The sequence below is a fragment of the Bos grunniens genome, chromosome 6, assembly GCF_055505025.1.
Source record: "Bos grunniens cultivar Pamir isolate PY7600 chromosome 6, Bosgru_T2T1.0, whole genome shotgun sequence".
NCBI classification, from domain to species: Eukaryota; Metazoa; Chordata; class Mammalia; order Artiodactyla; family Bovidae; genus Bos; species Bos grunniens.
Window position 1 is genome coordinate 106556060 of NC_141170.1, and position 15320 is coordinate 106571379.

Below are 15320 nucleotides of genomic sequence, written 5' to 3' on the forward strand. Positions count from 1 at the left end.
AATTTTCTATTGCACTTTATAATGACATATCAGTGACTGTGTTTATGTGTTCTAGGGTCGTGGCTATGAGAGACAGTAAAAAGGACGTAATCATGAAGAGATTATGATCTCAGGAAGGTTAACTCATTGTAGGTGGGGTCCCAGGGCTCTAACACAGACTAGACTTGAAAAGGCCACATATCCCTTCCATTGACTCTCCGGCTACTGGGCTTCGCTAAGCCTCGTCAGTAAAGGCTCCCCTTAAAAGGTGATGCTGATCCTCTACAAACAGAAATGTTCCTTCCAACTTTCAAAAACTTGTCTTGCACTTTCCAACATCTACAAAAAGGGTAAATTCAAGTCCTTAGAGAATGGGATAACCCAGTAACAAAATCTTGTCATACCACTAACTACAAAGTTGTCTCAAATACTGATCTCCTCGGAAATAAAGGATTGTAAGTAGGCATTTTCTCACTGAGGGCATCAAATTTATCAGCTCTTGATATTTTCTCTTTTCTTTCCCTAGTCCAGTTCTTTTCAGATTCGTATACCTGAATTTAATGAGTATATTGCTTCTCTTCCTAGTTTTTCCTTACTGTTTTTAATTATTTGGGCTTCACTACAGGTTTCAATAAATTTCTCAGTAATAATGCTGATCAAAGATCAAGCACAAAAGCAATGGAAATACAGAATCACTTTGAGAACGATTTAGCTATTACCTTAAGTATCAATATTTTATTTCACTACCTTAGTGGCATTTTCCCCTGGTTTAGTAAATACGTTGACAAGTAGCTCAAACTATCTGGCTTACCACAAATCTTTTCATACCTCAAGAGAAAATAAGCCATTTTATTCAAATAAGAGATGAACAATCAAAAACAAGCTAATTAACAGAAGCATGAGGTCAGACCATCTCTCCAAATTTCATCAACGCTGTGGTGCCAGTTTAGAGTTAGCCATCAATATAATCCTTCCAGTTTGTTCAAACAAACTGACGCGCTGCTTCAAGGTCAGAGAAACAATGGGGCTACTGAGGAAACTGCCTCTACTTTCAAATTAGTGGCGTCAAAGCATGCATGGGGCTTTCCAGAGACCACACGGCACACACAGAGAAGGGCGCCACGCTGGAGCTATTGCAATTCTTACCCAAGACAATGGAGCCAAGGGCACTAGGGTGATAAAAACGGGATTTTGGTGAACTGGAGGAGCACTATTATTTCTGACTCTGCTTAGGTGACTACAACCCGTTTCACACACCACAGACAGAGCAAATCGGTCTGTGATTTGATCCTCTCACTTGGCTTCCCATTGCACTTAGAATAAAACCCAAACCCTCTAACCTGGTTTAAAAGTCCTCCCACCAGGTACTACTATTCTTCTGACTCATCTAAGGGCACCTCTCGTTCCCCCAGCACAGGGCACACGCTGGAGCCTGACACCCCGCCCAACAAGAGAAGCTCCTCTGCTCACAGTCCTTACTCTCTGAGCTTTTCCATGACGGCTTCTTCCCGTCATGGAGCTATAACTTTAAATGTGACCTCCGCATACATACTGTGCCAGACAAGCCACTCTAAAGTAATGACAGAGACTCTTTCCTCGACCCAGGTTTAGGCTCATCTGAGAGCTGGACTATGAAGAAGGCTGAGCGCCGAAGAATTGATACTTTTGAACCTTGGTGTTGGAGAAGACTCTTGAGAGTCCCTTGGACTGCAAGGAGATCCAATTAGTCCATTCTAAAGGAGATCAGTCCTGGGTGTTATTTGGAAGGAGTGATGCTAAAGCTGAAATTCCAGTACTTTGGCCACCTCATGCAAAGAGCTGACTCATTGGAAAAGACTCTGATGCTGGGAGGGATTGGGGACAGGAGGAGAAGGGGACAACAGAGAATGAGATGGCTGGATGGCATCACCGACTCGATGGACATGAGTTTGAGTGAACTCCAGGAGTTGGTGATGGACAGTGAGGCCTGGCGTGCTGCAATTCATGGGGTCTCAAAGAGTCGGACACGACTGAGCGAGTGAACTGAACTGAAGCCCTCTTTTCAACTAGGTCATTTACTTTGAGGTCCTGTTCTCAAACTAACTGAGTGAGTTTTAGCAAAGAATCCCGGGAAGTCATCCTCCCACCTTTGGTATTTGCTTACCCTTGAAATCTGATCAAGTTCTTCACCATCTATCCTTGATATCTAAGTCCTCAGTCTGCCTTTAATAAGAATTTTGTTATTCTAGGCCACTTTAGCAAGAATCCCCCCTACTTTTGATAGCTCTTCTTAATAACTTTCCACTCACTGACCCCTCATTTTACTCCTTGGCCATAAAATCTCCAGTTGTCTTTGCTAAAATCAGAATTTAGCTCAGCTTTTTCTTCTACTGCAGTAATACTGAATCAAATCTGTCTACTGACTTTAACTGTGTGTGCTGTGTCTCTCTTTGACAGTAGCCACCCAATGCCCTGGTATCAAATTACCCTAATTGAATTCTCTGCAGAGAACCAGTTCCCATGACATTATTCCCAAGGTTTATTTGTTTACGGCCTTTCTCCTTCCATGAGGTTCCAAGCCTGGGGAAAAGCAGGGATATTATCTTTCTTGATCACTGCTTAATTACCAGTATGTTAAGCCTAGAACATGGGCTGGTGATAGCTTCCCACTCAATAAACTTTGTTGACAATTAAAAATTATATTTTCATGGTTTGTCTAAAGGGGAATGAAATGTATACAAGAGAATGCTGGAAATTAGCATACACAGAAGATGCATTATAAAAAGGCAGACATGAACAAATATTAAAAAGTTGTTCTCACTGGTTTCTTCTTCCTATATAATTGTTTTCCAAATTATCTACTAAATGTGTGTATTACTTTGAAAATCAAAAAAACATGAAAAAAAAAAAAACTGCTGAAGAAAAAGTGGTTTAGTGAATGACCACTTTTAGTTGGTTTAATATGTTTCTTTGGGAGCAACATTTCAGTTGCTGTAAATCCTCAGATTATCGATTCTGGGCCAAGAGAAAGACACACAAAAATAAAAATGCACCAAGCCAATTTTCACAGGGGAAAAAATCATCAGAAATAGTATTTCCGTCCTTGAAGTTCAAAAAACCTGACAGATTTAAGAAAACCAAGCAAATAATAGAACAGAGGAAGTAGAGGAGGATAAGAATCTCATATTCTTTAGATACCAGATTATCTATTTCAAGGAAATCAAGACCAAATGCTATGACTTTCCTGGTAGTTCAGTGGCTAAGACTCCATGCTCCCAAGGCCGGGGGCCTGGGTTCAAGCCAGATTCCATATGCTGCAGCTGAAGAGATCCCATATACGCAATGAAGAATGGAGATCCTGCATACAGCCACTAAGACCCAGCACAACCAAAGAAATACATGAACACATTAGAAAAAGAAAAGGCCAAACGCTGTCTTTCCTTCCAGAACGAGTAGCAAGTAAGCAAGAGATCCCTGTGAAGCTGTTAACGACCTCAACAGGACCACCTGCCAGTCCAACAGCAGGTGTCCACGGTAGCAACTATCTACGGGGCACACCTTTGCCTGTGGTGCCTGACCATTTTATATTACTGTTGTTCTTGTTGTTTCACCATTTGTCATTACAAGAGTAAATGCACCATTGTCACATTACATAGCATGGAGCTCCATCAATTAAGATAAAATAAAAACGAACGACTCATCCTCGTTTCTCCAATCAGGGGAAAAAAAGCTTTGGTGGAGTCCACGGAGCAAGTGCCTGCCTCAGGGCCTGTTTGCAAAGGCAGTTTGTTCCCTCTGCCTGTAGAGCTTTCTTTTCCCAGAGAGTCTCTTCCCGCAGACTTGCCTCCTTCTGTTTCTTAGGTTTTCAATCAAATTTCATTCTTAATAAGTCATCCTGATCAGTCCTTTAAAATGTAATTCCCCATCATACCCAATTTCTTTTCCCCTGCTTTCTCTCCCAGTAATTAACACAGCCTAACGTCCGCCATGTGTGGTCTGTCTACCCCAGCAATGCAAGCTCCACAAGGGGAGGAATATTAGACTGCTGTATTCTCACTATATTCTCAAAATATTAATTTGTTGAGTAAATGAATGATATGAGTGAATTTGCTACTCTATAATAATTTTGAGATCATGTCTTAGAAGTTTAATATATCTATGATTTATACGCTAAAGTACAGGATTACTAGAAATCTCTCTTGTGGTTAGAAACGGGTCTGAAAGTTCAAAAGACCTGAGAGAGAGAAGAAAACCTCAAGTGCAGCGACCAAGGACACTGGCTGCCACGGACCCTTGAGAAAACGCTATTTTGTGTCCGAGTGTGTTGACGGCGCGATGTCACAAGACTTTAGAACTTTCCCCAGTATATAGCTTCCCCTTTTTTGGTAAGGCTATTCTGTACGGGAGTCAAAATGAAAATCATTCTTGTTTTACTTTGGGTTTCTTTGGTTCATCTTTGGTCTGCTAAAGGAAATGGAGGCAACTACTTTCATTATCTACAGAAGTTGAGTTTCATAGAAGAATCCCTATTAAAAACAAATAAGCAAAAACAACTTTCCTTCATATGAATAACAAGTTCAGTAAACTACGATTTCATTTACCTTAAACCTGAGTGAGAAAAACAGTCTTTGAACTATAATCAGTTTGTACTGTATAAGTCCTCTTTAGTCAATATTATGAGCTGAATTGTGTCTCTCCAAAATTCATGTTGAAGTCCCAACTCCCAGTTCCCCAGAATGGGAGGATATTTGGAGCTAGGGTCTTTAAAAAAGTAATTGAGGTTTTAGGAGGGACCTTAATCCAATGTGATCAGTGCCCTTAAAGAAGAAATTAAAGTAGAGACATTATACAGAAGGAAGATCATGTAAAAACATAAGATGACAGCCACCAAGAAGTCAAGGAGGCACGTCTCAGAAGAATCCATGCCTCCCCACACCTTGTTCTCAGACTTTTTGTTTCCAGAATTGTGACAAAAGATATTTCTCTAAGTTACCCAGTCTGTGGAACTTGGTGTTATGACAGTCCTAGCAAAATAATCCATCCAGTTAAGAAATGCCATAGACTTTTATTAGGGTAAAATACTTAGAATAAGGCATATTCACATTTCAGAAGTTGTTTTGTTCTCTGTAACCAGAAGGCTCTTATTAGACAGCCACTAATTTGTTAATGCTTCAGATTTACTTGTGTCTATTTACTCAAGAACCTAAGAAGTACCTACAAAAATGAACGATACTAAAAACTTCAAGGAAGGAACAGAGCCAGAATGGCTTTATACATAAAAATAGAGAAACTTAGATCTTGTCAATGAATGACTTTGTTATTTTTACTGCACTGCGGCTCCCTCTTCCCCTTCTCCCACATCAGAAACGTTTTGGCTGACAGTAAAACCAACAGAGTGGGGCAGTAACATTTTTCAAAAATAATCAAAACTATTGTCACAGAATGTGGCATTTTCTTTTCCTTTCCTTTGTTTCTTTCCTCTATTTCTCTTACATTCAATTATTTTTCGATTTTGAACATTATCATGTTATTATATTCATGAGGGATAATATTCTAAAATAATTATACTAGTTTCTAGAATAGAATCAATGATTACAAAGTAAACATTTTACAGGAGAGGTGAAAAGTAGCTTAGCTGACTAACATAATGGCTTAAGTTCTGTCTCTCCATAAAGTAGCAGCAGCTGAAGAATCGTTAAAGATACATAAAAGCACTATTCAACTAAAATACCTTATATTACTTCTAACGTGCTGGTAAGAAAGAACTGCTACCTCTTGAAAAACTTTCAAAAACTCTGAAGAATCAAATGTAACCAATATCAAAAGTTAGGAACCTATTAATTAATAATTAAAAATAATATTCTAGTTTATGAAATATCTTAAGTTGTGTAAAATTATGTTATGTAAAATTTTAATATTTAAAACATGCTGAAAACATTTCCTTACCAATATTGGGGTGCTTCAAAAGACGGCAGATTCTAGCTTCCCTTTCCAGTTTCTGATGATCTATTAAAAAAAAAAACAGAAAAATAAATTACATTTCACCAAAAGATGAAGCAATGATAAACAACATATTAAAATGACATAAAGACTTTATATTTATTTATATTTTGGTTTCTTTTTTTAAGTCATTTGAGTTAGGAATTAGGTAAACACAATAGTTTAATAATCTAAATATTTTTATTGGTTTGAAGTTTGATTGCAGTATAGAACAGTGTTGAATTTAGATTTGAGCTGGGGAAAACAGTAAAAATGGCACAAAACAATAACATTCTTTCTTATCATTACCCTATGTATATACTGTTACAACAACTTAAGCCAATATGGACATACACATTCAAACAAAAGATATCTATCTAGCAATCAGAATGCCAATGGAACCAGTGCTAAACAGGGTTAGTAACAGTTTATTCCTGACAACAAAGTGTTTCCTGTCCAGACATACTTTCTATCAACTACTCCACAGAATTTCTGGTTCAGCTTCCTAGGCATACGATACTTTTCCATGTATCATGGACTCTCCAAACACCAAACTGCTTGCTCGTCTCCACCCTTCTCTGTATCCCTAAGCATTTCTTTGAAGGGGCACAGAGATGACTGTAAACTTGCATTTTAAAAACTATCTGATACTCTTCTTTGGTTTCTTTATAGTAGTTCATATGCACATAATTATAACCAAAATCACTAGCCAAAGCACAAAATAAGTAACAGACAGAGAAGCAAAAACATAGCAGAAACACACACTGCCAGTAAGAATAGTATTGTAGAGTGGTCCTTATTGAAAGACCGGATTTAAACCTTACAACAGCCCTCTAAGACAGGCAATCTTATTATCCCTACTTTACAAGTACAAAAACTAAGGCAGAGAAAGTGTAAGACCATAAAATGAGTTACTGGCATCTACCAATCTGCTCTCACTAAGTAGGGCCACAAGACAGCCTCGAGAGACTGAGGGGCATCCACCTAACCACCCACACAGCTTATGCCACTGTCCTCACGCTCTGGTCTCAGAACCCCTTCACACTCTTAAATTATCTGGGAACCCCCCAACAAAGCTTTTGATTATGTGGATTAGATCTATTAATGCTTATTAGCAATAAAACTGAGACAAACTTTAAACAGGTATTTATAAATTCACTTAATATAATAATGAACCCATTATATTAACATAAGTGACTGCATTTAATTTTTAAACATTTATTAGGAAATAACTGAAACTTACAGAAAACTCAAGGACCAAGAATAGTTCCCCCAAATCCTAGGTACTGTTTATTCAGATATATTATTAACATCTTACCCATTTTTTGTACACAATTTTACATGCCCTCCATGTATATGGTCATGTGTATCTACACATATTTACCTAATTGACACATGTATATACAAATATATACGAATGTTTATAAAAAAATGAACCATTTAAAGGTAAGTTAATAAACATTAAGGTCCTTTACCCCTAAAATTTCAGTGTGCATTACCAAGAATTGTGAATATTCTCTTACAATCATAGTATGTTATCAACTTCCACAAATTTAACAATAAGACAATAATTTACCATTCACACTCCCACTTTGTCAATTTAACCCAAGGATGTCCCTTATAGCATTTTTCTCCTTTTAATGCAAGATCCAGTCTAGGGTCAAATATGTCATTTAGGTGTCACTTCTCTTTAGCTCCTTTATCTGGAATATTTCCGCAGTTTCCCTTTATCTTTTGTGACCTGACATTTCTGAAGAATACCATCATGTCTATTTTTTAAAGAGAATATTTCTCATTTTGGTTGTTTGGTTTTGTCAAATGATCGCTCATGATTTGATTAAGGCTATGTGTTCTCAGCTAGAACATTATCCTTCTCAGGCTCTCACATCTGGATGTGCACACTGTCCAACCACTCCTCAAAAGTAATGATAACCAGATCAAGGTGCTGCTGAATTTCTTTAATTATCTTTTTAATTTTCTTTTGTAACTAACAAGTATGTGGGAAGACATTTTAAGATCATGAAAACATCTTGCTCTTCATAAAAATTTCCCTCTATATTTAGCATTCAGTGATAACTCTTGCCTGAACCAATCTTTAATTTGATGTGCTTTTGGGATCAATAGGCGCTTAAGTGCTGATTTTCTACACCAGCATATACAAATGAACACAAAATGTTAAACTAGATTTTGAAGACACATCTAACACCATGTTAAATACTGTAGAAGTAATACACATAAAGCATATGGAAAGCATATGCTTATAGGAATTATAATTTTTGTAATGGAGACAGGAAAATGAAACACATATGCTAAACTATGTGAGCTATATATCATCTGATACACCTACAATTATGTGAAAATGAAGAAGGAGGTAGCAAAAGACCTTTATGGACAATAAGTGAGTGGTATCAAATTTTAGCTGTAGAGATAAACATAGAATTTTATATAGCCTATTCTTATGGGCTGATTGTGTCCCTGTAAAATTCCTATGTTGAACTCCTAACCTCTAGTACCTCAGAATGGGACTGTATTTGGAGACGCTGTTTTTAAAGGGAATAATTAAGTTAAAATGAGGTAATTAAGGGTGGACCCTAATGCAATATGACTGGTGTCCTTAAAGGAAAATGAGTTTAGGACACGGACGTGCCAAGAGGGAAGACCACGTGAAGTCACAGGGAGAAGATGGACATCTACAAATCACAGAGAGGCTTCAGAAGAGACCAACCCTGCCAATTCCTTGGTCTTGGATTTCTAGCCTCCATAATTTGAGTAAATAAATTTCTATCATTCAGACTTAGACTGTGGTACTTTGTTATGGCAGCCTCTAGCTAACTAATAGAAGTATTAGCTTTCCATCACTATAAAACAAAGTACTACAAACTTAGAAGCTTAAAACAATACATATTTTTAATCTTGCATTTTCTGTGTACCCAGAACATGGGCATATTTTAAGTGAGCCCTCTGTTTTAGGGTTTCTCACAAGATGCCATGAAGGTATCAGCTAGGGTTGGGGTACCATCGAGAATCTTGACTGGGCAGGATCTGCTTCTAAGCCCATAGCCGGGGGTAGTATTTAGTTCCCCAAGAGCTGCTGAGCTGAGGGTCTCAGCTTCCTAGCTGGCCACTGACTGGAGGCTGCCCTCGCTTCCTTGCCACATGCCAACATGGCAACTTGCTTCATCAAAGCCACCAAAGGAAAGAAACTGCTAGCAAAAGGAAGTCCTTATCTCGTCTAGCCTAATCATGAAGTGACAACCACCACACTTGCCATGTGTGCTCGGTTAGAAGCAAGTCAGTAATAGAAAGCCCAGAGATAAATCCACGTACCTTATCTTTGACAAAGGAGGCAAGAATATACAATGGAGAAAAGACACTCTCTTTAACAAGTGGTGCTGGGCAAACTGGTCAACCACTTGTAAAAGAATGAAACTAGAACACTTTCTAACATCATACACAAAAATAAACTCAAAATGGATTAAAGATCTAAACGTAAGACCAGAAACTATAAAACTCCTAGAGGAAAACATAGGCAAACACTCTGACATAAATCACAGCAGAATCCTCTATGACCCATCTCCCAGAAAGGGAAATAAAAGCAAAAATAAACAAATCGGACCTAATTAAACTTGTCAGCTTTTGCACAATGAAGGAAACTATAAGCAAGGTTAAAAAGCAGCCTTCAGAATGGGAGAAAATAACAGCAAACGAAGCAACTGACAAATAATTAATCTCAAAAATATACAAGCACCTCCTGCAGCTCAATTCCAGAAAAATAAATGACCCAATCAAAAAATGAGCCAAAGAACTAAATAGACATTTCTCCAAAGAAGACATACAGATGGCTAACAAACACATGAAAAGATGCTCAACATCACTCATCAGAGAAACACAAATCAAAACCACAATGAGGTACCATTTCACGCCAGTCAGAATGGCTGCAATCCAAAAGTCTACAAGCAATCAATGCTGGAGAGGGTGTGGAGAAAGGGGAACCCTCTTACACTGTTGGTGGGAATGCAAACTAGTACAGCCACTATGGAGAACAATGTGGAGATTCCTTAAAAAACTGGAAATAGAGCTGCCATACGACCCAGCAATCCCACTGCTGGGCATACACACCAAGGAATCCAGAACTGAAAGACACACATGTACCCCAATGTTCATTGCAGCACTGTTTATAATAGCCAGGACATGGAAGCAACCTAGATGTCCATCAGCAGATGAATGGATAAGAAAGCTGTGGTACATATACACAATGGAGTATTACTCAGCCATTAAAATGAATACATTTGAATCAGTTTTAATGAGGTGGATGAAACTGGAGCCTATTATACAGAGTGAAGTAAGTCAGAAAGAATAACACCAATACAGTATACTAACACATATATATGGAATTAAAAAAAATGGTAACGATAACCCTGTATGCGAGACAGCAAAAGAGACACAGATGTATAGAACAGTCTTTTAGACTCTGTGGGAGAAGGTGAGGGTGGGATGATTTGAGAGGGTAGCATTGAAACGTGTATATTATCATATGTGAAACAGATCACCAGTCCAGGTTCAATGCATGATACATGGTGCTTGGGGCTGGTGCACTGGGATAGCCCACAGGGATGAGATGGGGGATGAGGTGGGAGGGGTTCAGGATGGGGAAACACATGTACACCCGTGGTGGATCCATGTCAATGTATGGCAAAACCATTACAATATTGTAAAGTAATTAGGCTCCAATTTAAAAAAAAAAAAAAAAAAGAAGCAAGTCACTAAGCTGGCCTACTTTTTAAGGGGAAATAGTTACACAAGAGCAGGAACAGCAGGAAGTAAGGTTGTCAAGGCCACCTTAGAGGCTGCGTGCCACCTCTGACTACGAGGACTGAGGTTTCATGAGTCTCTTTCTGCTACCCGCGTTCACTTACTTTTTCTTCCATACAATCACATAACTTAGTGATCTCCTATGAGTCGCAAGGCATTCTGCACGCTTTCGTTGGGAGATGTTGTGACATCTCAAACATGATGATTGAGCTAAAGTTTTCATTAAACGGAAATGTGTGTTGCCTGGTGTGCTCCACATTCAACATCAAGTTCGTGACTTTCAAGGGAGTAGGTAGGTGAGGAGGAGTCATTAAACACCTATTATTACCAAAAGCACACTTCTGTATTCATTCTGCTAAAGAGAAGAATTAGTTTTACATTTAACATTTCCTTTACTTCTCATTCAGGGGGCAACAATAATTATACACCCTACCTCATCCCCAGCAATTACAACTACAATGGTAAGAGGCAAAAACAGATCAAAAAAGGCAAGAAAGATATCCATAATACTACATATCACCATTTGAAGATTTTCTTTTATTATCCACACACCCTGCAGCTAGTGCAGAACCAGCTTCATTTATCATTTAATATTTATTAAAGTACTCAACCTATAATAGTTTGGCTTTATTCTTCTTTTGAAGCTCAAGTCCACAATATGAATAAACGTATAACCCTTCAGGCTGCAATCTTGTCAGGTGTGACAAGGTACATGATGTTAGCAATACATGGTTGAAGACCTATCACATAAAAATGCTGGAAGGAAAATATATCATTGTCTAGTTTAGACACAGAGTAAGTGGGGACTAGTATTACCCAGTACAGAGAACTCTAGATATTACAAAAGTTTCTGAGAATTTTGAGAAAATGTAGTTATTTATTCCCAGTTTTAAGGTACTTTTTAATACTTAAGCTTCAGATATTTTATTTCAAGTGAGGTCAAAAATTTGAATTTGGACCTAATGAAATACATCCTTCACTCCTGATTCAAATAAAATTTTAATCTTTATGCAAAATAACTGATCACAAGTGAACTTAAAGCGCTATCCTTGAATCACCTTCACAAAGCAACAGGAGTATTACTAAAGCTACATAGAGCAGCAACTTACTTATCTGGCAGCATCAGGGAATGAGTTTTCATCAGGAAGTAAATTTCAAAAGTAACTGTCCCACAAAAATGACAAAGTTTTAAAAGGTTAACCTCTTGATTGGGGAGGGGGGGGTTAGTCTTTTTTCTTACACTGAGGAGATACAATTTAATATCTTTGACACCAGAGGGTCACCATTTTAGCTTTAGTTATTATTCTGCTGTATTTAAGTGCCGTCCTCAGAGGCCTGCTGAGGTGTGAAAACCCACAGGAAGCTGCCCTGTATCCCTGTCTGCCCTGTCCCTCTGTGTGGAATCATGTTGCAGTATGGGCAATGCCAAAGGATGGTTTGGGCAGTGGCTTGAGCTCAGTCTCTAATCATCAGTCACTTACCACCTCCTTCCCCAAATGCACCCACCACCACACACAGGCACACACACGAACACACATACGAGTGTAAACCTACAGCCTAAGGAAGGCATGGATCTGCTACGCCCAAGAAGGTTTAACTCTTCCAGTTCCTTCTCCCTACAAACAGATCGTCACCCTTAAAATAATCTTATATGAAAATTAAGCAGGGGTCACCCCCGAAGCCCAGGAAAGTGGGAAGTTTAAAATCCAGCTCCATCCCTCTTTTCTGTTCTGCTGGCCTCCGGGACTCCCATCCTAAGCTGTGGCCTTCACTACTCCTGTCTCCTTGGCTCTTCCTTGGCCCTGAGCTCCAGTGGGAGACCAGTGCCTCAGATCTATCCATTTGAATCCTGCTTCTCTGGCTTCTGCACTACAACCAGCCCAACTTGATTCTCAACTTTTTTCACATTTGTTCAGTTTCTAAGAAACTACAGCCTCAAATAAGAGACTCTCCTATTCTCCTTGTAAAACCAAGCCTGACTGGTTCTCCACTCTCAGAAGGTAGATGAAACCTGTTATGTAAACTACTGTACAGTGTGCACTCCTGCGTCTGTTCATTACAGTTTCTCTGGTTCTTCACACTTTTTTTTTTTTTTTGCTGCTGCCATCTCTTATTGCTTTGAGTTTCTCCAGCAAGGATATAAAAATACAAAGCAATCACAAATAACCTGGCAGTAAGCACGTGAAGAGATCTTCTCTGAATAAAAGATGGACTCTAATATACAGATTCTGGAACTAGTTACGTGGTTACTTAGATAGAAGTCTTATTCCTGGAGGTTTTGGAATTACATTCTGAATACATTTTTCTTGTTAGAGAGATTACTTCTCGTTAAATGAGGCCTTCCTCTGGTAGAAAAATAAATTCTGTCCATTTAAGTAGGTCATATTTAAAACTGCATTGTAAGTTAAAAGGAACTATTTAAAGGTTCACTTCATTACAAAACCTGAGCATGATGTATATGGATTTGAAGCTGTCATATTCATTTAATAAAAGGATTTTTAAACTCATAATTAAACACTATACTTCCACATCACTCTTTTATTTTGGACTATTTTTAATCTGCACCATAAAACTGATTTTTTAAACTCTGCACTTGACCTAGATTCTTTCTGACATCAGGTATTGGTCACTCTCCATCAGTTCTGTGCCCACTAATATCCCAGAGGGAGAGGAAGATCTCAGGTTTTAGAGCAGAGCAGACAAGAGTTGCTCTCTGGTTCTTCCACTTACTATCAACTGGATGTCAAAGTTCCCAGACCTCTCAAAAAATTGTTTATCAAATGGGCATAAAATATCTAGCATCAGGTACAGCATCTGGAAAAAAAAGTAGGACATCAATAAATTATACCATCATTATTTAAAAAAAAAATCTGTCCAACTTTAAAAGAATTAGATTTCTAAAAGATACATGAAAAACTATACTAATTCCATCAAATATTATTCATTCTACATGTATTTTAATATAAAAATTGATTTTCCATAAAATCATATGATTATGTTATTCAGGCCATTGATAACTTAAATAGTGAGAGAACCACTGATATCAATGGTCAGACAGAGACAAAATCAATATGGTAAAATATGGACAAAAACTCATAGTTATTCAAATTCATGCTGTACTCTAAATAGCTCAAAATAAAGAATACAGTCAGTGGCATCACTGATTCTATGAACATGAGTTTGAGCAAACTCTGAGAGATGGTGAAGGACAGGGAAGCTTGGAATGTGCAGTTCATGGGGTCGCAAAGAGTAGGACATGACTGAGCAACTGAACAACAAAAAGAATAAAAGAAAATTTATTTGCATAAATGTAAAACTTTTAAACAAATTAACCAGTTACATATAAACTAATGATATTCTTTCATCCATTTCACACATCCAAAATAAATGCTGTTCTGATAAATAATTTATCATATATTATTATTTTAGAGGGAGTTGGTAGATGATATATTTCGCCTATTTGCTATATCTGTAAAGGAATAAATAGTGAAATCTGATACAACCATTCTAATGCTGCCCTCCAGGAGAAAAACTTCCCTTTTCCACCACAATAATGGTATTCATTCAGAGACATGACATTCTATCTGCTATGAAAATAATGCTTTAAACAAAATTATGCAAATGTAAGACCAAAAAAAAAAATCCCTATCTTATCAGGCTTCTGTTCAGCAGCATTTTAAATGAGAATGCAATGTTATAGACCTTTTAAAACTGCAAAGTAAACATTAACTTACACAAAATATTTTCATATAAATGTTTAATATCTGATTACACAGAATATCTACATAGCTACCAAAAATATAGTGAGGAGATGGGAACACTCCATTCAGACCTAACAGAAGTCTTAGGGGAGTCTCTTAGTAAGCCTCTCACTAGGTGTGGGTAACCAATCAGCTGAGGAATTTGAACTGAGCTGTTATCCCTTGGGACGGGAAGTGGGAGTGTAACTGTGTAGAACCCAGACACAGGGCTCTAAACAGGAGACTGTCGCTGGAGTGTGGATTTCCTGCAGATGATAAGGGGGTGGACAGGAAGCCCCGATGGCACCCTTAGAGCACTAAGTGGACTCAGCCAGCTCTCCTCCGAGGTCCACAAGCTCAGATGGCACTGCCGTCTCCCTCTCAAGGGGGTGCCCCTGCCTGCCTGTGTGTCCACGGTTCTGCTAAGACGGCAATATCACTCGCCGTGTGTTCTAGGGCATCGCTCTAGTACTGCGAGGATTGCCAGCAGTCCATCAGGAGAAGCAAACCAGAAGCCTAAGAAAAGAAGGGTGGTATCCAGAACAGGCAGATAGCCAGGAAAAGTCCCCACAGAAGGCAACGATCAGGACTCGTCCACAGAAGGAGAGCAAAATGTGCCAAGGTGACATTTAGGACACGAGGTGTCAGAGCTCATACACAACATATGGCTGCCTGTCAATGGTACCATTTTTAAACTATTATGTCCTAAGAGATTGTTAATATAAAAGACAAATCACTAGAGAAACAAGTTATGAGGGTACTATTCCATACATACAAAGAATTAAAGATATTTTCATGCATCTCTATATTAATTGTATACCAATAATTTAA

The 15320-nt window shown here is 38.2% G+C and overlaps 1 protein-coding gene across 33 annotated transcripts in view; it reads right to left on the minus strand.

Moving 5' to 3' along the window:
• The window catches only part of CAMK2D (calcium/calmodulin dependent protein kinase II delta), a 309080-nt gene that overhangs the window by 201146 nt on the left and 92614 nt on the right, over positions 1-15320 (minus strand). For all 33 annotated transcript variants that reach the window (XR_015165941.1, XR_015165939.1, XR_015165940.1 and 30 more), the window contains one exon: positions 5905-5964. Coding sequence is in view for 26 of the 33 variants with exons in the window: in XM_086407229.1 (XP_086263355.1) it covers positions 5905-5964 (60 nt within the window). In the remaining 7 variants the exon portion in view is untranslated. Of the gene's footprint in view, positions 1-5904; positions 5965-15320 lie in introns of those variants that run through there.